We start from the raw sequence: 25,938 nt of genomic DNA, 5'->3' as shown, positions 1-25,938 counted from the left end.
CTGTGCACTCTGAATACACAGGATTGCTTTTTGGGAAACATGGAGTTAAGATGAATTGCATAGTTGCTTCATCGTAAAAAGCAAGGAGTGCACCATTCACTCATGTTCACTGTAGAGCTCCGGAAGTTGATTGTTCTATGTAGCATTTTCAAAAATGTCTGACTTCAGAATCTTAATCTAGGGATATACTGTGCAGCTGATGTTACCAATGACACACATGAGGATATGACACAGTAGATAAAGAATATGTTTAAGTTTAGTATGTAGAGCAAAGTATAGACAAATCACAGAAGGGATGAACCTAGGCTATGAAATGCTACAGAGACTCAGAAGACTAAGAGCCAGTCATTGGGTTTGGCAGTTGTGAGATAACAATTTCATTAAAAGTAGTAGTGAGAGTAAAGATTGTGAAGATTTTTGGGTACAATCTCATGGTTTCAAACCACAAACCGAAGCAGAGATAATGTAAAATATTTGAAATTGGAATGATTCCAGAAAACATAGTCATCATGGTCACATCATTATAGTTAAGGTAGGAATGGTAAGGCTAACCCCTTATAACTGGAGGGAAAGCCAACTCAAGGGAAAATTTTATCTTATGTTTTTGATACACTGAAGAAAGGCATAAAGAAGGACATATTTAAGGTATTAGAAATGAGGGAAAGAGATTTAAAGACCAGATAGAGTAAACTTTAAAACAGAAGATTAATTTTTCTCCTTTTGGGAGATAGGTAAAAGGAATTCTTTTTTTTTTCTTTTTTTACTTTAAAAAAATCTTTATTTTTTTAAATTTAAAACAAAATTTTTAAATGTTTTATTTATTTCTGAGAGAGAGAGAGAGAGACAGTGTGAGCAGGGGAGGATCAGAGAGAGAGGGAGATACAGAATCTGAAACAGGCTCCAGGCTCTGAGCTGGTAGTCAGCACAGAGCCCGACGCGGGGCTCGAACCCACCAACCGTGAGATCATGACCTGAGCCGAAGTTGGACGCTTAACCAACTGAGCCACCCAGGTGCCCCCAAAAATCTTTATTTTTTAGAGAGACAAACAGTGTGAATTGCGGAGGAACAGAAAGGAAGGGCACAGAATCCAAAGCAGGCTCCAGGCTCTGAGTTGTTGGCACATAGCCTGGCTCAGGGCTGGAACCCATGAACCACGAGTTCATGACCTGAGCCAAAATCGGACGCTTAACCGACTGAGCCATCCAACAGAATTCTTTTAGATTAGTGATTGTCCATCTGTGAGAGAAGTGTTTAATATTCAGTTTTTTGGATTGTCTAGATTTTTTTTGACCTGTATGTGTTAAAGTATGCTTGCTGTAGAGTAGGAGTTCAACACAGGGCAGCCCTGTTAGTGTCGCGGTAGCTTCTACTATTTGAAGGCTTTACTGTGTCACACCACCAGTGAGTAGACAGAGGAAAGGAGACTCACAGTCAAAGCAGATCACTGTATTTGTTACAGTACGTCATTACTCTATTTCATAATCCTGAATTAGCTGGATGTAACCCATGAATCCTTCTATTTATATTTTCTCTGGTATCTTGCATTGCACTTGGAACAAACTACACTTTTTCATTAGCGCCTTGAGAGAGTTTTCAGTGCTCATCCTACTTGAAGTTTTTCTGCTCTTAGGGAAGTTGGCTTTATGCTGCTGGAGATTTTCACATTTTACGTCTATGTACTCACAAGTATATAGTGTTAATGGCAGTTGCATGACTCATAGTCTGCATGAGCATAAATTAACTCCAGTACCTCTGTGGTGTGCCCTCTTTGAGATTGCTCTGGAGGACCACCCAGAAGTGGAATTTACACAAACTGCAAAGGCCCATTCAACTTAAGAAACTGAGTAGCACTGGCCAAATTACACCTGCATCCTCTGGTATGAACCAGCTACCCATTTGCTTCTGATTGAGGTTCAAATTGTTGATCTTAAACTAAAAAGGGCTTTATGGGCTGAATTATGGCCACTTTAAACAAGACTTCTTCCTTCACATCAAGTGCTTTGCACATAGTGAGCACTCCATAAATGCTCTTGACTATGACTTCATGAATGTTCGCATCTTCTGTGAACTCCTTTTCACAGTCTCCAGCTTTGAGGGAAGGCTTTTTGATATTGAATGTTTGTCTTTCGTATTATTTTTTCCTTGGATGTGTAATGGAGTGTAAATTTACTGACTGTATAGGACACATCACCTTGGTGATGAATCTTTTTAGGTGATTTGCTGGCCCAGTCTGAGTAATTCTTGGAATCTAAGGATTTATCATTTGATTCATGTGGGCAGAAACACTAGCTATGAAATCAAATATTTTTTAGTAAGTTCACCAAGAAAGTAGCAAAAAATGTATTATTATTATTATTGTTATTATCATTAATTTGCCTGGGGATCTTTTCTGACAGATTTTTCACTTGTTTGGTGCTTAGTTCATTGCTCCCACAAAGATAACTGTATAATGGTGATGTGTAACAATTTGTGAATGTGAAAGTTTACACAAAAGCCCTGGGAAATTTTTTACTTCCTTATTGGGCAAAAAGTTACTTTGGAAATTACTAATATAAATAAATTGAAACAAGAAGAAAAGTGAGATGCTCTGTTATTTTAAATAGAAGCTTTCTTTGCTTTAAAGGAATGCTGTCCAGGTCAGTGGTTCTTAGCATCATCTGGAGAACTGAAAAGTATAGATTTCCAAAGTCTTCGATCTGTACTTTGTAAAAGCTTGATATAATTCAGAACATCCGATATCTTCCAGATTCATTTACTTGGATAACCAATGGTTTAGTACCATTTTTTATTTCAAAGTTAGGTCCAGGAACATTTTATACCAGCTCTTTTTTTCAAGGCAGTTACACACTATTTTATTAGAAACTAGGCTTTTTGTGTCTTAATGATTAAAAAAATATATGGTAATCTGAGATCCTGTGAGGGACCATAGAGCTTGAAACTTTATTGAGTTTCACAAGAGTCACAAGAGTAAATCAGGAATTAGCAACAAATAGAAGTGACAAATGATTCAGAAGCAGCCTACTCTTTTCTTGTTTCCCCCCATAAACTCAATAAAGGTCCTTTTCATTATCTACCTAGTTACTTGAGCAAAAATTTCAAGAGTCATCCTTAATTCTTCTTTCCTTCACCTTCCATGTCTAATCTACCAACACATTTTGCACTGTGCACTGTGAATATATTTTGATTCTGAGTCCTCACCATATTCACTGCTTCACCATTATCTTTATCATCTGTCACCTGCACTTCTCTGATGGTCTTTCTGCTGTGGCTTACCTTTCTTAATAGATTTTATTTTTTTGAACAGTTTTGGGTTTGCAGAAAAATTGAAGAGATTGTACAGAGAGACCCCATATACTTTCTTACCCAGTTTCTCCTATTATTAATATCTTCCATTTGTAGAGCATATTTGTTTTATGAACTAATATTGATACATTTTTTATTAACTAAAGTCCATACTGTATTCAGATTTCCTTCGTTTATATTTAATGTCCTTTTTCTGTTCCAGGATCTTATCCAGGGAACCACATTATATTTACTCATCATGTGTCCTCAGATTTTTTTTGACTATGACAGTTTCTCAGACTTTCCTTATTTTTAATGACTTTTAAAGTTTGGAGGAATATTGGTCAGGTATTTTGAGGGATGCCCCTCTATTGGAATTTGTCTGATGTTTTTCTCATGGTTACACTGAGATTGTGGGTTTTGGTGAGGAAGATCACAGAGATAAAGTGCCATTTTAATCACATCATCTCAAGGGCATATACCATCAACATGATATCACACCTAATATTGACCTTGGTCACATGGCTGAGACAGTGTCTGTTAGCTTTCCCCACTGCAAAGTTACTGTTTTCCCCATCTCGTACTGTTTGGAAGGAAATCACTATGCATAGTCCACACTTAAGGAGTGGGGAATTATGTTCCTCATCTTGAGGGCAGAGTAGCTACATATATTATTTGGAATTCTTCTGCAAAGAGAAATGTGTGTCTTTTGTCTCATTTATTTAATTAATCATTTATCTATATCAATGTGAACATATGGATATTTAGTTTATACTTTGGCTTATAATCCAATACTGCTTTATTTTATTGTTCAGACTGTTCCAGCTTTGGCTATTAGGAGCTCTTTTAGTTGGCTTCTGTGTCCCTTTGACATATCTCCATCAATGTAGAGTTTTTGTTTGTTTGTTTGTTTGTTTTGTTTTTGAGCCCTTCTTTGCTTTATAGCACTACTTGAGAATCCAGGCTTGTCTTGTATATTTCCTACCCCAGTTGTAGAATCAACCATTTCTCCAAGGAGCTCTGTCTCCTTTTATTAGAGAATGGTGTTAAAAACTAAGATCTGGGGGTGCCTGGGTGGCATAGTCCATTAAGCATCCAGCTCTTGACCTCGGTTAAGTTTTTGATCTTGTGCTTGTGAATTCAACCCTGTGTTGGGCTCTGCACTGGGGCATGAAGCCTACTTAAAACAGCATCACCACCACCACCACCACCACGGTGAGGTGCCAGGTGGGCTGTCTGTTTTGGTGGTTGTCCCAGTGTAGTTGATTTTTTCACAGAGCAGAGTGAAAATTTAAATAATTGTAATTCGATTATAATTCATTCTTTAAAAACTCTGATGATTTATCCTTAAAAATCACAGCTCCTTGCAATGGCTTTTCTGATTTCATCTGTTGCCGTTCTCTCTTTCATTCACTTCTTTACAGGTACATTGGCCTTTATTTGCCCCTTCTTCCCCCCTCCCTCTTTTCTGTCCCCCTCCTGCTCCTCTTCTTTCCTCTTCATGCCAATCTTGGGTTCTTGCATTTGCCCTTTTCCTTGGGAATCTGCACCAAAATTCTGTTTTGCATCCACATTGAATGTGGGCTCTTTCTCATTCTTTGGTGTCAACTGAAATGTCATAGCCTCCTAAAGAGTATCTCTAACCGTTTATTTAAAATAGGTCCCCTTCCCCCATCCCTCCCACCTCAGCAACTTTCTATCCCAGAATACTCTAGAGTTTATAATGGAAGGCACTCTATTTCAGCCTTTATCTGAAATAATCTTATTTGTGTGGTTGTTTGTTATCTGACTCTCTTTACCAGACTGTGCGCTCCATGAGAGCAGAACCTTGTCTGACTTAGTCTTTGCTGTATCCCAGAGCCTAGAGCAGTACCTGTACACAGTCAGTGCTCAATTCATTTGTTTAATGGATGAATGGGAAAAGGAATCAATGACTTTTTCATCCATTTTGCCCTTGAAAGTTTGCCTTAGGCTGAGTTTTAATGGTTCCAATGAGAAATGCAAATGAAATAATGAATGAATTCAAGATTCTCATGGAAATTAGTTCCTATATTCAATTTAATTATTGAATTGTGTAATCCTAAAATTCTCAAGGGAAATTTATTCCTATAGCATTTTTCTGTGCTTCAGCCATTGTTCATTTTGTTCTAAAGAAGAACTGTATAGAGTAGCAGATACGATTATCTTTACTTTGCAAATGAAAACACAACTGATGTTTTAATCTAAATGACTTTTTTAGTGCTTTGTAGAAACAGAAGTATACTTAAGACTGGCAACTAGATCTTTTCTCCATGGTCTCTTTATTTTTAATTTATGGTTTTCTATTCCTAATTTTGTGTTGCTTCTTCTGTTTCTGTATAGCGATATCTGGGAAATGAAGGGCTTTGTAAACATATTCTTTAGACAACTAAAGCATCTATTTTAGGGGTGCCTGGGTGGCTCAGTTGGTTGAGCATCTGACTTCGGCTTAGGTCATGATCTCATGGTTCATGGGTTCGAGCCCTGAGTCAGGCTCTGTGCTGACAGCTAGCTCAGAGCCTGGAGCCTGCTTCAGATTCTGTATCTCCCTCTCTCTCTGACCCTCCCCTGCTCACGCTGTCTCTCTCTCTCTTTCTCTTAGAAATAAATTTAAAAAAAAAAAAAATAAAGCATCTATTTTAACTTTAGAAGTATTAACTAATGATTTTAAAAAGAAAATGCTGTCTAGGTAATATACACTTTTTATTAATTTTTTTATGTTTGTTTATTTTTTGAGAGAAAGAGAGTGCAAATGGGGGAAGGGTAGAGAGAGAGGGAGACACAGCCTCCCAAGCAGGCTCTAGGCTCTGAGCTGTTAGCACAGAGCCCGAAGCAGTGCTGAAACTCACCAACTGCAAGATCATGACCTGAACCAAAGTAAGATGCTTAACCAACTGAGCCACCAGGCGCCCCTAAGTAATATACATCTGTATCTTACTAAATAGCATACTTAAAACGTTACTTTCATGACTTATAGCTATCATTATTAGTATTAGTTATTAAACCGTGTGTAAAACAGCGATGCACTGAGGCCCTAATGAAGTACATAGGGCTCTGCTTCTCCCTTTAAGGAATTCCTACAGAGTTCTGGAAAGTGTAGAGGATGATATTCTTTTATCTTTTCATCTCCCATTGACATCCTTGGTGGCTCCTGAGGTGTGTAAAGTCTTCGCCTCTACACTCATCAAGTTTGGATTGCCCTTGTTTGAGTTTCTTTTGTTGTCTCTCTCTAACATTTTAGGATCTGCCAATTATTGTGTCTAGCACTAACCTGCCAGCCACAACTTCTATTGTTCGACCTCTGATTACAGCCTAGAGTAGAAATGAGAATTTCCAGGGAAAATAAGAAAACAAATATTATGTGTAAAACTGATGTAGGGCAATAAATTTTACCACCTCCCAAGTCTGCCTCACCCCCCAGAGAGCACGTGCCAAGTCTGTACACAACACCAGTGTGAAAGAACCAGGCAAAGCCACTGGAAACTTTCTCCCACAGCGATATGACGAGACAAAGAGCCCATTGATCGGGGTCGTAGGTCTGCCTACTGGTGGTCTGTGGTAGCTTGCAGGAGCAGCTGCCTTGCACTCAAAATGCAGGTGAAGCACTTTGGCCGAAAGTGGTTCAAAGTAGTGAGGAAGAATAGAGAAATCAAAATTATATTGTACCTAAAATGGGTTAAAGTGTATAAGAGCTGTGGACATTTTTATTTCCAGCTAATTTCTGGGATTTTGGCTTTTACTGGAGGTTTGAGGTTGCTAAACATCTGGCTGAAGAAGAATCGAAGGACAGAGGTGTGCTAGGGCCGCCATAACAGGACTGCCAACTGGGTGGCGGAAGCAGCCGACACGCACTGTCTCACTGCTCTGCAGGCGGCAAGTCCCAGATCAAGGCGTCGGCAGAGTCGCTTTCTCCTGAGCCTTCTCCTCTTTGCTTGTGGGTGGCTGTCTTCCCTCTGTGTCTTTATCCGGTCTTCCCTCCATGTGTGCCTATGTCCTGACTCTCTTTTCTCAGTAGGACACCAGTCATACTGGAGTAGGGTCCACTAGAATGACTTCATTTTAACTTAATTACCTCTTTAAAAACCCTATTTTCTGTAGCCTGGGTGGCTCAGTCAGTTAAGCGGCCGACTTTGGCTCAGGTCATGATCTCACGGTTGGTGGGTTCGAGCCCCGCATCGGGCCCTGTGCTGACAGCCAGCTCAGAGCCTGGAGCCTGTGTCTCCCTCTCTCTCTGAACCTCCCCTGTTCATGCTGTCTCTCTCTCCGAAATAAATAAAAACATTAAAAAAAGTAAAAAAAAAAACAAAAACAAAAAAACCCCTCTATTTTCAAATACAGTCACATGACCAGGGATTAGAACTTCAACATAAGAATTTGGGGAGGACAGTTCATAATATGAAGAACGTATACTCTGGTCTCTTTAATACTGTTTTTCTTTAGTGTTTTGAGTTTATTTTCAACAGTTAAGGTATCTTTAGTTTAAAGGTTTTATTCTCCCGAGATTTATAAATATACACCAGAAACAAATTATTTTCAAAGAAATGTATGATTAAGTGCTGTAAATGATACAGACCAGAAATGATCCTAGAATTTAAAGAAGGCAGTTATCAATATGGTCTGGGGAGCAGTTGTGGAAACTGGGTGCCAAAAATGGCCTTAAGAATTGTCAGTTCTTTCAGTCTGATTCATCTGTAGGCTTGAATTCTATAGAAGCAAAGTTTTATCACCTCACACTCACTTTTCCTCTGTTTTGTTCCCATCTCCTTTTCTTTATTCTTGGAAACTACAGAAAACTGTAGACAGCTACCTCCCCAAGGAATAGTTTGTGTGGAGCAACACTGATATCTTGCAAATGCCTCATTTTACTAATGAGGAAAATGGAGCTCACAAGTTAAATAACTTGTGCTAGTTTCTGAACTAGATTCCAGGTCTCTTGATTCCTCTTGCAATATGCTGTCAAGTGCATTTTGTAACTAGTTAGTTAGAAAATGTTTCATTTGTCTTTAAAGGACAAATAAGATTTCTTCTCTATGTTGTGTAAATAGATCATTTATATTATTTTGCATTAGTCTTCCTTCCCTCTAAAATATTTCCAGTTCCTTCAGTTATTTTAAAGTTTATTTATTTATTTTGAGAGAGACAGAGATAGTGTGAGTTGGGGAGGGAGAGAGAGAGAGGAGAGAGGGAGAATCCCACACAGGCTCTGCACTGTCAGCATAGAGCCTGATGTGGGGCATGAACCCACGAAGCTGCGAGATCATGTCCTGAGCCAAAACCAAGAGTTCAATGCTTAACTGACTGAGCCACCCAGGTGCCCCTATATTTGTCAGTTTAAATCTATTTTTTCCTTTCTGTATATTTTTATGTATTTTGTATTTATAGCATCATTATCATCAAATTATAACGTAGAGGCCTATGTTTTATACACAAAAGTAGATAGATCATAACCTGGTATTGCTTTAGCAACAATATCAGAATATGAGAAGTAACAGAAATACCCAAGTAAAAGTGGCCTAACAATGACAGACTAACTCAACAAGGACTCTAGAAGAGAAAGGCAGTTCTGGAACTGGAATGATGTCAAAGTTCTGTGTTGGCATTTCTGTGATCTCTTGGCCTTCCCCTCATGGCTATAAGACTGTGATAGCAGTCTCGTTCCAGGTGTCATATCCTTATACAGTAACTTCAAAGGCAGGAAACAGAGAGGGAGAAAGAGAGAGAGAAAAGGACCTGCTCCCTAAATCACCCCTGTCCTTCTCATGGAGAAAAACCTTTCCAAGAAGTTTTGGAAGACCTCCCTGTACCTCTCACTGCTCAGAACTGGGTCACCTGCCTGTCCTGGAACCAGTCCCTGACAAAGGACAGTAGAGTTGCCACATTTGGCAGAGCCTAATTATGATTTATTCCTGGGGTGGAAGCATCTTTAGCACTCTTCAAAAACCGAAATTCTGTTTTAAGGGAAAAGGAAGACTGGCTGTTAGATGGTGAACAAATAGTGTCTGCCATAATTGTTGAACTCTTTTAATATGGTCAGATAATCTCATGGATGAGTGTAGAATTATAGCTCTGATGAGTGCAAAGAAGGAGCAATTGGTGTTTATACAGGTATAAACGAAAGGAATTTAATGTAGTCTGGCCACTCTTCTTCAAAGAATTGATAATTAAGCTAACATGTGGAAAGGGCTTTCGAATTTAAGTAGGAAGAGGGGTTAAAGGATACTAAGGGGAAAGAGGGGTGTTCCAAGCAGAGGAAGTATATTATGTTTCTGTAGCTGAAAGAAGGGGCACAGATATTCACTGCTACTCTTACTAGCCTCTGGTGTCAGGAAGGCCTATGAATTACTTTTAGAGTAAAGGGAAGTCTTAGGCTTATAAGTAGGAATTTCTGAAAATTTTCTATGCTTTAAGGGGACAACAGGGGCACCTGGGTAGCTCAGTTGGTTAGGCGTTTAACTCTTGATTTGGGCTCAGGTCATGATCCTGCAATTTGTCAGTTCAAGTCATGTATCCTTTTTCACGTCTGGAAACATCTGGTAGCTGATGGGGTGACGGATTAGATGAGTGGGTGAGGTTTCTGGTTATGAGATCCTGAGTCACAGATAAGCCCAAATATGGTAAGAGTAAGAACAGAGAGAAGGGGAAGGTAGTGAAATCAACAGGTCTTAGTGACTAATTTGATACTTGGGGGTACAGAAGAAAACTAGGACAATATCATGATGTCCAATTTCATTGATAGGGAATATAGCAGAGAATTATATTTGAGGGAAAATAAATTGAATTAAGCTTAGTACATAGGTGATTTGAGGTCCCAGTGCAACATTCAGGTAATATTGCTTGTTAATTGAAGAGAGGTTTAGTAAAATAGGGATGATAAGAAGGCTTTTGGTTTAGCAATAAGAAGCCACTGATAAACCTTAGCAAGGACAGATCATGGTGGCTAAGACAGTGAATATGTTGGGAGGTCAGGAGAAGAAAACATACAGCATAGGATATAGTTTATCCTTTCCATAGACTTGATTGTAAGCACAAGAAGAAAGCAAATAACAAGAATAGGGCACCTACTTGAAGGAGGATATTTATTTAATTCCTGAGCACTCCTCTTCAGAAGGGAGGAGGAACTTGCAGAAACCTCCATATTGAAAATATAAGAGAAGGGTGTCTGGGTGGCTTGGCCCATTTTAAGTGTCAGACTCTAGATCTTGGCTCAGGTCACGCTCTCACAGTTCATAAGTTCGAGCCCTGCATGGGGCTCTGCGTTGACAGCACAGAGCCTGCTTGGGATTCTCTCTCTTCCCCTCTCTCTGCCCCTTCCCTGTTCTTGCTCGCTCTTTCTCTCGAAATAAATCAATAAACTTAAAAAAAAAAAAAGAAGAAGAAGAAGAAAGATACAGCAGAGAGAAGGAGTCATTCATCCAGCCTGGTTTCAGGGCAGATGAGAGATGCATTTTAGCACATAAATGGAGAAAAGCTCAGACAGAAAGAAAAACACCTCCTATCTAGGTGAGAAGGGTGAGTGTGTGTGTGTGTGTGTGTGTGTGTGTGTGTGTTGGTGGAAGTTCCCCTCAACAGACCATTGTTGGGTACAAGCAGCAGGTGCCAGTAAGCACCGTGGCTGCAGAGGTTAGGAAGGTGTAGTGGGTACGATGGGCAAGGGGACCAGGAGGGCGCGGGGCCAGTGCCCTTTACAGTTGTGCGCTAGGATGCTGGGAACAAAGAAGAGGGCGTGAGGCAAGGTTTTCCAGAACAGGAGAGAGGACAAAAAGCAAAAATGGTTTGTACCCGAAATAGCGGTCGGGACCATCTAAGGGCAGGATTGAGATGAGGAATGTGGTCAGGCCAGGGCTTGGGAGAGTGGACCTGGATCGCACTGCTGGTTAGGGACAACCACGGCTGCAACAACACTTTTTTGTTTTTACGATGATTGACTCCAAGCGTCAGGTGAAACCTTACTTGCGAATACTTGAGAAAATGGATTTTTATGACAAAGAAAGCTGCTTTGTGCTTAGTCCTCTCCCGCTCTCCCCTTTGATGACTTCTCTTGAAACTAATTTAGGTAGAGAAAGCCACCGCTTCCAAAAGTGCTTTGGTACCCTGGCATAATTTCAAAGAAATCTCCTTTCCCACTTAGTTAACTACATTTCCCCAGGAGAAAAAAAAAAAATCTCTGTCAATGTAACATCCCTTAACAGGACTCCCGCTGGTGGGTTCTTGTATCTTGCTGTCGCAGCTGTGAACATATATACTATTGATTGTTAATGTGTGATATAAATCCGACTGGAGCATGCCCACTAATTGGTTTGAGAGCTAGGTATAGACAATGCTGTCTTATAGTAGCTTGTGTAGACAGCCCTAGTCATAGGGTTAATTCTGCTTGACAGCACATCAGCAGCATCTTGGGAGTAATTACCCAACAGAAGTTTTCCCACAGCCGAACCGAGAGCTTCAAAGGCTTCTGAATTTACAACCAGTATTAACCTATATCTGAAACATAATGTTCCCACAAGGGCTCAGTTTTTTTTCTCCCTCTTATTAAATGTATGGGGTTACCAGGTTCATTTACTCAGTGAAGAACTTAGTGAAAAATTACTTGGTGTTGAATAATTGGAAATCTTTAATAATAAGTAAAGAGGATAAATTTAAATTTGAAGGTTTTTATTGCTTTTATTATATTACAGAAACAAGTTAATCTGCCTCTCTTTTTTTTAAAACACAATTTGTCCTCTTAAAACAAGTTAAAAAGTTAGTATCTTTTTCATACTGTGCTGTCTCTGCAGCTATGTGCATGTTCAGGGGACCTAGGATAATGCATACGTTTAAAATAGTTAAAATTGATAAGCACTTGCATTTTAAAAAGCTATTTTCCTTGTTGGCCATTGAACTGAAATCTATAGCCATTACATCCCCTCTCATAAAGTACCAGTTGTTCTTTAATATGCAAGTTTTATCTTGTAAAACATTTCTTTCTTTTTGCAGGTCAGAAACCAAATTTGACTCCGGTTCAGGTATGTTTACATTAGTAATGTTATTCTGAGTATTTTTTATTTACATTATTCTCTGAGGAGCAACTCATCAGCTCAAGAGCCATTTTGATTTTAAACAGACTAGCCAGCCTCTTTTCAAAATATGAACCCCACCTCAAAGCAGAGCGATTGGCTGCTTGGGATCATATCTTGAGATGTTCACTTTGAGATTCTTGATAGTTCTGCAATAAGCATTAAATGCTCTATATTTGCAGAGTTTCATTTTAAGAGCAGAAGTGGGGGGTTGTACATACTTATGGTTCAGAATACAATATTATTCTCACAGTAGGCAAAGCAGTCCTGAATAATTTGAAGATTATGTGCAAGTGACTTGTCATCAGATGTGGGTATTAAATACATTTAATCCAGCAAACGATAGTATATGTGCTGTGAAAGCAAGCACTAATACAGCAAACTATAAAGAGTTTTAGCCAATAGAAATGGAAATTTCTTTATGATTTGTTAAGTTTTTTAAAAAAAATTCATTTTGTTGTGGGGGTGGGTAATGGAAAACTAAGGTCACCTTAAGCCATTACTTTGTATCTATCAAGACAAAATTTACATTCTTACAAACAGTGGCATATCAGCCTCATTAGATGTTTTCTTTTCATTAAGCATGGATGTAGCCATATAATCCTTAGGTTTGACTGAGGCTTTATGTCATTTTCTGAGATTTATGTGCTCTAGAGTTTCTAATGGTATTTATAATTAAAGCGCAAAAACTTCCTCTTATTCATTACAAAGGAATTATGCCCTTTACTGAACTGTTAATAGATGAATAAACATTGATTATTTTTTATTTTTCCAGGAGAAAATAATTTTCAGAGAAACATAGAATTTATTGAATTCAAAAGTAACATTCTGACTCGGGTTTGAATTCATTATGTTTTAACTTTTTAAAAAAAGGTTTTGTTTATTATGCTCACAGAGGAACTAAGGACTACGTATTCTTTTTGGTAGTGGTGTTAAGGAGCCAACCTGCTCTTTTTCTGTAAAAGCTTTGTCTTTCTTTTATTGTATACCTTTATGAACGTCTCCAACTTGGTGAAACTCTTTAATAGGAAGTTGGTACATTTGAGTTAACAGTTTCACCAGAAATCTTTCCATTCTTTGTGTACCTGGGCTTCTGTGTCACATCTGACAACGATAGCATAAGGTCAGCATTTCCAGTTTACAGTATTGACTACATGGAGACTCAAGGCATGGTGGCACTATACCAGAGATTTGACTTTTTATTGATTCATAGGAGGTGACTCAAAATAAGGTGAAAAGTCTTTGTCATTTTTTAAATATTAAAATCTTTAAGTATAATAAAAAAATAAATGAATAGAATTGATAGAGACTGAATTTTAACCTGAAAGTGCGATGTCTTTTTATCATTGTCAGTCAGTCACCAAGTGTTATATTAAGGGCCTCCTTTGATGTGATCTGATTTAATACCCTGGGCATCAAGTCAGAAACTGATTTTAGGGTACAGGATCTGAAACTCAGTTCTCAAAAATGAAAAAGTCCACTATGTTCGTTTTGAAGGTAAAACCTGGACGTAGTGTACAAAGTTGAAATATTAGGCAGCTATTGTCAAAGTCAGAAAATTTATGTTGAATTTTCAAATCCAAATTAAAGTATGCTGCTAAATTCCTATAGTGATAGTTATAACATCTGGACAGGCACACATCTATCACTCTTGTGACCAAAGATTTTGTTCATGATTCTTATTTTTTCCAACTCCTAATTTTTAAAAAAAGGTTTATCACAGACAACATCTGCATGTCTTTGAAAACTACAAAGTTCTGTACTCTGAAAACTCTTATGGGAAATACTGATTAAAAGTTTATTTATTCTTTTAATTTTGAATTTAAATATGTTATGGAAAGAATTCAGATGGTTTCAAATTAAGAAACAGGTAATTATGTTTTCTTATAAGCTCTTTTAGCTTAGTATCAAATGAGGGAATCATGGCAAAGGAAGCTAGAGCTGTATTCTTTGGCATGCTCCTTCATGCAAATTTTGGTTAGAAATAAGATAGCATATTGGAACAATTAAATGCATGACTTTAATAGGTTCAGATTCTCTATTGTTCATCAGATACAGAAAGTGACCTAGCTCTGCTTTATGTTGTATACAGCTGTAAGAGTGGTCCTGACACACTCATTTTGTAAATGAAGGAAGATGCCAATCTTACCAAGGCAAAACAAAACAAAACAAAAACACTTAAAAAATAAATAGTATGGTCAATGACTAGCCATAAAGGAAAGGATTTCAAAGTCAAATGTTACATGTATATACATGTGTCTATACCTCCCCTCCCCAGTGAGGAACCCAACTTATGCAGGGTGTACTGCACATTTATAATTTGTGTAACTGAGTTTCTGACTGTGGAGTGAGGTTCATGAGGAGGGAAGGGAAGTTTTCACTGTCAGCACATGGGGTGCTGGGGGTGGCAGAATGTCAGTTGAATGATCAGCCTAGAGAGATTTGAATTTTTTCTCATCAAAATTATATCAGCTTTTTTCTACAAAAGCATCCACAAACAACCTGTGTTTTTTAAAGATTCAAAGAATTTTATAATGAAAAATTTCAACTGTATATAAAAATAGAGAGTATGGTATAATGGACACCCACATATCCATCATCTAGATTTTACTATTGTTAATAATTTGCTACATTTATTTCATTTTTCTTTCTTTGGTTGAAATATTTTAAAGTAAAATACATACATTTCATGTCATTGTCTTGAGTTACTGAAAGGATTCAAATATTTTTTTTGTGGTGAGGTTAAGAAAATCTTCAACCAGAAGATAGTGGCGCTGAGTTAATTCTGATCCGAGAACCCCAGGAATGTTCTGTCCTCGAGATTAATTTGATTAACACTTTAGCTGCCCTCTAGCTGTGTCCTCTATGTACTGAGTTATATTCTGATTAAAGTTTGTTCTTCTTGGTTTATAACTCAATCATGTCAAGCCTTTGACTTTGCCAATTGAGAGCAATCAGGCTTCCTTCTTTCTAACGCAGTTTTAAGGTTTCCAATTTAATACGGTTTCCTAGTTGATGTATTACTGTTGCTTGCCTGCATTCGTGTGTAGCTGGTGGTTTTATTAATAGAGTAAAACAGACTTCCTTTTATGCTCAGAAGTAGCAAAAAGCTGTGCTCTTCTCCCACCTCCCAAGAAGGGAAGTTAGTTGATGCTGGAGGAAGCAGAGCATTGAGTCTAATGTAGTGATTAAACATGAAAGCTATATATCAAATCTCAGGAGAAACATGCTTTGGAAAGAGGCAGGGAACTGTGGAGCATATTGCATGATAGGCTATGTAAACAGAGCCCTGGAGGTCAGTGTGTGGATGCAAACCAATTAAATAAAGAAATTACTGGCTTTGCTTTCTGTCATCTGGATGGGGAGGATCACAATTTAACATGCACAGGGCTGAAGTGTAAACTTTGCTTGAATAAGCGAGGCACCTTTGGAAACTTCATTAACTCTTTCAGTTCACCACCAAATTGTTGTCTTTTTTTTTTAAATTTAACCAAAAGAAGTTAAAAACAAAAACAAAATATATGCTGTCTTTGTCCTTCTGTACATATCCATTGGCAAAGGTGCGAGTGATGAGTAAAATTGGAGAGAAAGCAGAGGATGAGCTGCTGGAAAGAGCAGAGTTGAGTGTATAGTCATATTTCAGGAACATGCACATGTCTTTTAAAAACAACCCATTTGGAAAAGCTGAGCTCTTGGAGAATAACTGAAAAAAGATGTTTTTCTCTTCTCCTGAATCCTGGGTATAAGGCAAACATATAGTTGGAATTTACTAGTCACTAACATCAGGGTATTATTATTTCTGTTCTGTTAAAATAGGATAGTTTTCTGACCAAGAAGAACCTGAAGCGTATAAGTTAATAACTATACGTTAAGGACTGCCCGGAGTCTAAATCTGTGGTGTTAACCTTTCAGGCAATGTTTGGATGAGAAAATGAAATACCAAGTTAAAATGGTATAGTTTCATGGTCCATAAACATTCAAAACAAAGTTTTTTTTTCTTTTCTGTAGAGTCATGTTGGCTGAGAAAGTGAATAAGCTTATGTTTAGTGCTTGTTGATTCTGGGTTGCTTGGAATAGCTGTACTAAGGAAATGGGCTCAGAGAACACAGCAACTCAAAGGTATAAGATTTCATGAAAGCAAATTATAGAGGATTAAGAAACCTAATGAGCATGGTTTAGTGTGGAGAGTAGAGGAGGGAGCTCACTATTAAATAAAGCCCAAGAGTGTACAAGGTTAGGAGACCCTAAAAGACACGATAATAAGAGGCACAACAGAATATAATGATCCTGAAGAGGAAAAAAAAAAAAAAAACAACAAAACCCCAAGGAACAAAAAGCAGCTAGTGTCGCTTTTAAGATCTGTAGTTAAAAGGGACTCTACAACAGGGTAAGGAAATCAAAGAATATAATCAGTTAAAGCTTGAGGCAAAAACATAAGGGCAGTGAAAAATCCAGGGGGCTGCTAATGGTGGTCACTAGGTTGAAGGGAAATGAGGAATTTGAATATAGTAGAACTAGGGGTTTGAAAGCTTGTGAGCAAATGAGACAGTCTGCATCACATGGTGAGGCTTTCTTGAGAAAAAGGAAACATTTTCAGACCTTATCGATGTGAGATTATGTTGACAGTACTTTCCAGCTGCTTCAAATCAGTTTTGTTATTTTCAGTTTCTTATTTTTGAAGGGCTTGTAACAACGAAGAGCAAGGGACTACAACATAAATCTATAAGAATATTGAAATCTGTCTTTGGGCATCATTCATTATTAGAAATAAGGAAACTATTGTCTATTCATCTGTTCATTCATTCAGCCTACATTTATCACACCTGCTGTATACCATACCCAGATACTGAGGTTATAGCTGTGAAAGGGTGGATACAATTCATCCTCTCCCAGAATCTTACAGCTAGATGGGCCGTTTTGCAAATTCATATGGATTTCTTTGCATATTTAACTGAAAAGGATTAACAAGGTTAAATTTAGATCCAGATGGTAAATTAAAGGACTCCTGATGTTTAAAGATAAGCTAATATAGTTTAGGTTTTGACATACTTATCTTTCTTTAATTTATTCAAACCATATCACTTTGGTTTCCACTTTGACTTGTAAGAAACCAGCCTAATAATGCTACTGGTTAGTGTGTAATTTATCCATAGCTTTTAATAAGGAGTGATGTTTCACATTTGATTATCATTAAAAGAGAGTAATTTGCAAGAGAACAATGACAAATGTTTGGAAATACTGTTCTCTTCTCCACTTTTATTTAATTTTTCATGTGTTCTTTTACTGCATCCTAATCAAGGCTTGCCTTAAAAATCAGGCCATCTTTGTTAGAACAGTCTCACTGGATTGTGTAGAAGCAAGTAGAGGACACATAGACTCATCTCCTTTTATAAAGTGATTTACACACCAGGAAGCTGCAAGGCCTAGCAGCTAAATGTAGAGGTTTTGCATCAGATAGATCTAAATGAAGACTCTCCTTATTTCTCTGTTGGTTTTCTTGGTTTCATGTATACCAGTATGTTACATACTTACTTTTTTCTTTTCTTCTAATTTAGAATTAGAGCATTTAAAGCTACAAATTTCCTTCATTAAAGCTTTAGCTGAGTCCCAGATATTTTTTGTGTTGTATTTTAAATAGTTGCAGTTTTGACTTTCTTTTGGACACAGTGATTATTTAGGAAAGTGTTTTAATTTTTTTATATATTCTATTTTCTACTTTTGTTTGTAATTTTTGATTTCATTGCTTGGTGGTCAAAGAGTGTAGCCTTACTATTTTTTAGTAAGTCTATTACCCGGTACTTATTAAAGTTGTAGTTTTGGCTTAATATGTATTTAATTTTTGTAACTCTTCTGTGGATGATAGAAAAACTGTATTCTCTGAAATTTAAAGGATGTGATACATATTGATTAGATCAGTCTGAGTCATGACTTATATCATTATCTATTTGGTTTCTTTTTATCTGACAAGGACTTTGGGAAGAGAGATACTCTGTCAGTATATATATATAAATTTTTTAATGTGAATTCTACTTCTTTAGATATCACCATCCCTTGTTTTCAGCTTCAGGTACTATGTGTTTTCCAGCACTGGCCACCTTGCTTGGGTCATGTATTATACTCGCCTTCCTGTAGAGAATGTTATTCCAAAGCAGTGCCCAAAAAGATGAAGGCTCCTTCAAATAGGAAACTTATGCTATTCCAAATTCGTATGTGAAGCAAGAAGTTGTTATACCACCTGTAAACACAGATGTTTTCCCCTTCCTTTTTGCCCTCAATGTCATCCCATAGCTTTGTAACGAAAGTGGCTCTGAGCCATTATGTTTTAAGGTTTAGCTCAAACATTGACCCCTCAATTAAATCAAGCCATCTTTAACACCTCCCCAGCAGTTAATCATTCTTTCCTCTGAGCAATCTCTGGACCTTGTACTTGGATTTATTATAGCATTTATGCTCTGCTATACTTATTTGTGTGAATCTTTTCTTTCTCTCTAAGTCTGTGAGTTTTTGAAGACAGAACTGTGTCTTATTCACCTTTATAGCCTTGGTATCTGGTATGAATAGTTGGTCAAAAATTCCATGAGGCTGGGAGTCTTTGGTTCTGTTCTTCAGTTGTAATAGAAATGCTTAACTAGCTACCAAAGATTTACTTGCCACTTTCAGAGTGTAGCATTGTCACTGGGAAGTGGCTATTCAGTGAGAGATGACAAATTCCCATCCCTCTCTACCAATGTGGGCACATATGACTAATTCTCCCAGTGGAGTATGTGTCATTTCAGGGTTAGGGGGTTCAGTATCCAGTATATTCCACCTCTCCTCTCTGAAGTTATGTCAGAGGACATGTTAAACATGATTGGCATCACAGTATGGAAGGAGTATGGATCCCTGAATCATGCTTGGAAGAGATCCACTCAGGAGAGCCCTTCACCCCTGAGCGTCTTCACTGGCCTTTATGAAGAAGGAAATAAACTTTTGTTGTGATAAGCTACTGAGGTTTTGCCATTGTTTATTATGGCAGCTACAGTTACAAACCCTGATTAGCCCAGTGTCTATAATACTTATTGGCAAATAGTTGGTACTCATTGATTATTGTTGGATAAATGATAAAATTAATGGCTATGGATTATATTATCTAACCCAAAGATGATCCTCTAAATGAAGGATCATAGAAATATAGTATACTGTGTTCTGTATAATCACCAAGCCTATCACTTATCAATGTCACAATAATATATTGTAACAAGACACCTTGAAAAGCAGTGACTTAAAACAACAATAATATCGTTGCTGGTTGGGAGTTGGATAACATGGGTTGGTCACAGGTTGGGTCCAGGTCCGCCCCACGGGTATTGTCATTGATGGTAAAAGAAAAGAGGCCGAACTTCACTGTGCAAGCACATTTCAAGCCTTTGTTTGCATCAGGTCTGCCGACATCCCATTGGCCAAGCAAGTCACATGTCCAAGCTGAAAGCAAAGGAAAGGGCAAAAATTCTGCCCTTCCTACTCACTGATCATACAGATGTAAATATTCTCTCTTCCTTATGGTGGGAAGAACTGCTGAGTCACATGGTAAAGGGTTTAGAGATAGGAAGGGGAGAAGAATAGGAGCCCATAATGGAATCTACGACATTAGCACACCCTGTATTTAGATAAATTCTTTGGTAAAAATGTTTGTAGAGTTAGAAATATTATATTTCTAAAATGGATCTAATTTCTTCTTTATAATCATATTATTTAGTAACCTAACTTTGGATGTAATATTAATAGGCATATGATAATGAACTTATTTGTATAATGCTTTACCATTTAAATAGTACTTTTTAATAAACCTTACCAAGTTTGTGACTCAAAACTCTCAGCAAGATACACAGGGATTTTTATCAGTGAAGGAGTTGAAACACAGAAAGGTTAAAAGACTTAAGGCCACATAGTCAGTGAGTGGCCAATCTGGGATTGGACTTCAGATCTCCAACTTGCAAGGACTGTGTCCTTTTTATTAGATCATGGGGTAGTTATTTTAGTTTTTTTTTTTTAACTTTATTTATTTATTTTGAGAGAGAGAGCATGCATGCCTCTGTGTGTGAGCGGGGGAGGGGCAGAGAGAATCCCCAGCAGGCTCTATGCTGTCAGCACAGAGCCCAGTGTGGGGCTCCATCTCATGAACTGTGAGATCATGACCTGAGCTGAAATCAAGAGTTGGATGCTTAACCGAATGAGACACCCAGGTGCCCCGATTTAGCAACTATTATATGTTGTAAAATGTATTTTTCTCAAACATAATATAATTATAACCAAGCCTTGAAAATATAAAGTGTAGTACAGATTTATATATGGTTTCAGTGTGGCTTTTAGTAGGCCATTGAAAGGTTGTTGGCAGTCTCCCAAGAGGCCTCAAAAGATAGTATTAATTGCCTTGGTGAATTTTCTGTGTTATAGTACCTAGTCTTTTAAAAAAAATTTTTTAATGTTTATTTATTTTTGAGACAGAGACAAAATACGAGCAGGGGAGGGGCAGAGAGAGAAGGAGACACAGAATCTGAAACAGACTCCAGGCTCTGAGCTGTCAGCACAGGGGCTCGAACCTACGAGCTGTGAGATCATGACCTGAGCTGAAGTTGGATGCCCAACCGACTGGGCCAACCAGGTGCCCCTTATAGTAGCTAGTCTTAAACTTCCAGGCTCAGAAACTTAGATGTTTTAGTATCTTTTAGGGATGGGTTCATATTGACAAACCCAGAAGACAAATGGATTAAGCTAGAATGCCAGTGTATTTGTATAGGATGAGAAATATAATTTTCCCATGGCTCAGAATACTTAACATGTGCATGCTCAGTGTCTTCTTTCTCTTAGTCAAGCTCTATGACTCACAAAATCACAGTAAGAACTCACTTTATCAATTAACCAAATTAAATCAGTACATATTGGGTCTGAAATTCTCTCACCATAGCATATTAGCACCCAAAAAATAGGCCTACGTGGGGAGTCAGATCATAACCAGAATGTTGCTCTTTTGAGCAAAAATAAGAAAAAAGGGAAATAGATTGAATATTTAGCTTTATGAGTTTAAGTTGACATAAACTATCTATTTCAAAATAGAGATGGTCCTGGCCAGTGAGACTTGATATAACTTAACATTCATTGGCTTCACCTTCATCCTTCCATCCACTCATCCACCCTTATGAAAGACAGCTTTGCCATTGGGCTTGGAAAACATACTACAAGTCCATTACCTAAGAGTTTGTTTCCAAGTTCGTGGAGCAGGAGACCATGTGCGGAAACTTTGGAACTTAAAATTTACTGTTTAAATTTTTCTTAGCTATTGAAGCACATATTAAAATTTTAATGGTTTAACATATCAAAATTAAGATATAGAATAAGGTCAGTATATAGATCAAGATACAGAACATTTCCATTACCTAGAATGTTCCCTCATATTTTTCTTCAGTCAACTTCCACTTCTCAGAGGCAACCATTGTTCTGACTTTAATCACCACTGATTAGATTAGTCTGTTCTTGAACTTCATATACAATAAAGTCATTCAGTATTTACTCTCTTGTGTGTGGTATCTTTTACTGTAAATAATGCTTTTGAGATTTAATTATGTTATTTGTAAGTACCGCAGTTATTGCTGTGTAGTATTAAGGTGTGATGCATTTTTGGTCTAAATCAGGCTACCCTTCATGCAGTTAGGTTTACTGAGATGTCTTTGTTTGTAAAATTCCCAGGCCCAGAATACTGTTGTTAATGGTCTGACCAGTATGCAAAGATTTTTACTTTGGCGCTGCATGATTGGTCAGCGTAATTGCATTCTTCATGTAGAACGCTTACTCTATTTAAGGCCTGGTGGAGGATATAGGAGTATGACAAAGTTTCTGCCCTCATGGATCCTGTAATGTAATTGAAAGGATGAGATATACACATACACATAGACACAAAGATATCTGTAGTTGCGGTTTCCAGTAATGGAGTCCTAGCGGTGTTTAGAAGGGAAACTACTTTAGGCTACAGTGATTAATTAGGTAGGTTCCTTGTTGGAGGTGGAATTTAGATCTTCAGAGGTTGGATTTGGATAGATATGAAGGAGATCATTTTAAATAGAGAGCCACTTAAAGTCAGGCACGGAGGCTAAGTGCAAACAGTATTTGAGGGACAGTAAGTAGAGGACTTCTGTTGAGAAGTAATGATACAGTTGGGAGTCTATTCGAGACCACAGGTTAAAGAATTTGGCCCTCACTCTGTAGATAATAGTAACAATTGCTAACATTGATCTTATGCTTACTGTGTGACAGGCACTGTACCACGTGCCTTATATTTACTAGTTCATTGAATTTATACGAGTCATGCATTATTACTCCCATTTTATAAATTGAGTAGAGTAAGGCACAGAAAACTTGGGTATTGTGCCCCAAGTTATATAGCTAGTAAGTGACAGAACTGGGATTTGATCCTAAGTAGCCTAATCACGGACCCCATAGTCTTAACCATTATGCAGTTAAACCCTTAGAATATGAGTTGATCGGATGAAAAAATATTTATGAATTTTTACTGATAGGCCCTTTTATTCATACACATGACAGTTCTTACTCCTACACATGACATATTTGTCCATACAGTCACACATGTTTGTAGAAATTTTCTTCTCCCAAAAATTCATGCAGTAATCTGTTGAGAAATGGTTTTTGAAGGTGATGTTGAGTTTTAATTTCTAAATGCAGATTATCCTCACAGTATTAAATTACCTGTGGAAAAAGATATTCATATGGGATTTGTTGTAAAGAAACGATTGATGAAGAATTAACAGTCTCTAGAGAATTGATAATCATTTTGTTTTGGACATCACCTTGTTTTTAATACAGTTCAAAATTAACATAATTCAATTAATATAGTTAACTGTAGTTTCTATGGGAAGTGAAATGCTTACCTACCATCAGTAGATATCCATCAAGTGGAATGAATTGGTAGTCATTATTACCTTCTGGAGAGATCATACGTGGATTATTTGTCCATTCATCTAAATTGACATATCTTGCTCATTCCTGGGCAGAAATAAGATCCACTTAACTACAAAGGGTAGAAATTTTGTTTTAAACACATTACCTGGCTGCAGACTTAAGATTTTTAACATTTTGCTGCCTTATGAAAATAATTTTGTTTGAGGAACAAGTACAAATGCAGTAAGCAAGCTATCAATTATTTCCTTATTATGCCAAAATGTTCTATTAAAAATAATCTAAAATCCCAATGACATTGTAGTTCTTTTTATGTCTCAATAAATTTTTGGTTTTATCTTTTGTATCCTAGAACTATGCTATAGGAAAGAACATTTTACAAGAGATTCTTTTGATTTTTCATGAATTTCCTGGATAGGAATCAAAGATAATCAAAGATAAAAATTAAAGTAAATTTTTGCTTGATTACCATGGGTTTTTTAGTGATTTTTCAATATATGTGTTTTGGAGATTCCAACACTGTTTCTTAATTAAGAACTGAAGTGGCCAGATGCCTTACGTGATATTCAAGTGTTGAAATTAGCAACCTTCTATTCTAGTTGTACTTTGTTGTTGTTGAAATTAAGGACATATTGATATATATTAAAGACATATTAAGACAACGTCATATTTTCACACAATAACATGGTAATGTCCATTGAATAAGTGATGAGTGAATGAATGATAAGTGGAATGATGTTGAGTTTTGCAAAGAAATATATTTTGCCATTTCCAAACTAAATTATATTTTTCTTCAAAAAGTGTGTCTATAAATTACCTTGTCATCCAAATCATTTACATCATGGATAGAAGACCATCATGTAGAAGGTGAGAGATGTGAAGGACAAGAAAACTCAATAACAATGGAGATATTTTATGGTAGAGCATAGCAACACAAAACAGTAAAATGAAGATTCAAGTTATATAGCCTATCAGTAGTTTTCCTATCAAAAATGATAAGCCTCGGGCTCTCCAGCCAATCAAAAATAGAGTTTGGGATATTATTCTAACATTTTAGATTTAAATTTATTTCTATGTTGTATTAAAATTAATTCAGTTTTTCCCTTGTGTTGCTGTATACTAATAGTCAATAAACTATACTTTTACTGGATGAATGAAAGTAGCATTGAAACTCATCCAAATGTAGTGCCTTAGTGTTATCCTTATAGGAATTTATTTAAATTTATTGGATTTGGGGGTTTACTTTATATTAATTTTTGCCTGTATTTGCCTTTTAAGTCTTACTTCTATTTTTTATCATGACCTACTTTTTAATTATCAGCATTCCTTGAAATAATGCCTAGATATGTGGCTTTTGTTGATTTATTTATTGGGAAATTTCTTGGTTTTTAAAATTCTAAGCAGTGCACCAATATATTTTTGTAGCTATATTATTTTATATTTTGGGGGGGATTGTTGAAGAATGCTGCATAACTAGAACTTAAAATTGCCTGTAGTTCTCAGTATATGTTCATATATAAAAAAATAAAAAGTTTCCTCTAAAATCTAGATTAAAAATTGTGGTAGATTCATTTAAGATAAAATATAATTTTTTTCTAAAAGTGTTTTTGTGTAAAACTAGTATGCACTTTTGTAACCTAATAATTTTATAAACTGGAAAATATAGTCATGTCAGGTATGGACAAAACATTATGATGTTTTGCTAAATGTTCATTCATAAAATTTTATGAATGAACAATAAAATAAAAAGGGAAATTTTAATATCAAAATGTTGCCATTTCATCAATTTGGAAGTTTAATGGAATCATGTCACTTCTATGAATGTTTGTTGATGGTGCACTAAGGTAAAGCCTTGCCTTGAGTAAGCTATTTGTAAATTATTGTAGAATAATTTCGTTTCTAACTGAAATAACTCTCAGCATAAAAATATACTCCTATTAGGGTGTTCATACACGATTGGGATTAGCATGAAAGACAGTCGTCTCTCTACTGCTGTTTATTTTGCAGTTAACAAGGCTGGAGGGGCTTTTGATTATTTTGTGCTTGTGTGTCTACACACACCTAAAGAAAAAATGATCATAGATCCCTGTATCAGTTTAATTATGCAGTTGATTTTTTAACTGTTGATTCAACAGCTAGTTATTGTTAAAATATTTTAGTATTTGTAAACTTCTCAGTAGCACAGGTGACAATTAAGTAATGATAAGTTAATATTTTTTCCTAAAATGGAACATTATACAAATGAACAAAGAATGCATTGTTAGTAAGATAACTTTAAATGTAAAGATACACAGCTCAATTATAACCTAACTTTATTACTTAATAACCATGACTCTTTAGATTTGAGGGAAATGTTTAAAGACAGCTTAATTATATTCTTATGTGTGGTTAATGCTAATCTCTATTTTGCAACCAGTTTTTTAAAAAAGATCTTTTATAGGGGTGTCTGGGTGGCTCAGTCGGTTAAGCATCTGACTTCGGCTCAAGTCATGATCTCACAGTTCTTGAGTTTGAGCCCTGCATCAGGCTTTGTGCTGAATGTTTGCTCAGAGCCTGGAGCCTGCTTCCGATTCGGTGTCTCCTTTCCCTCTGCCTCTCCTCCACTCATGCTCTATCTTACTCTCTCAAAAATAAATA

The 25,938-nt window shown here is 36.8% G+C and overlaps 1 protein-coding gene across 1 annotated transcript in view; it reads left to right on the top strand.

Moving 5' to 3' along the window:
- The window catches only part of MSRB3 (methionine sulfoxide reductase B3), a 133,263-nt gene that overhangs the window by 36,020 nt on the left and 71,305 nt on the right, over positions 1-25,938 (top strand). The window contains exon 4 of the mRNA XM_077775225.1: positions 12,275-12,303. Coding sequence (XP_077631351.1) covers positions 12,275-12,303 — 29 coding nt within the window. The remainder of the gene's footprint in view (positions 1-12,274; positions 12,304-25,938) is intronic.

Source organism: Crocuta crocuta, unplaced genomic scaffold, assembly GCF_008692635.1.
Source record: "Crocuta crocuta isolate KB4526 unplaced genomic scaffold, BGI_CrCroc_1.0 scaffold97, whole genome shotgun sequence".
Taxonomy (NCBI): domain Eukaryota; kingdom Metazoa; phylum Chordata; class Mammalia; order Carnivora; family Hyaenidae; genus Crocuta; species Crocuta crocuta.
Note: the sequence above shows the minus strand (reverse complement) of the source record. Positions and strands in the feature narration are given on the sequence as shown.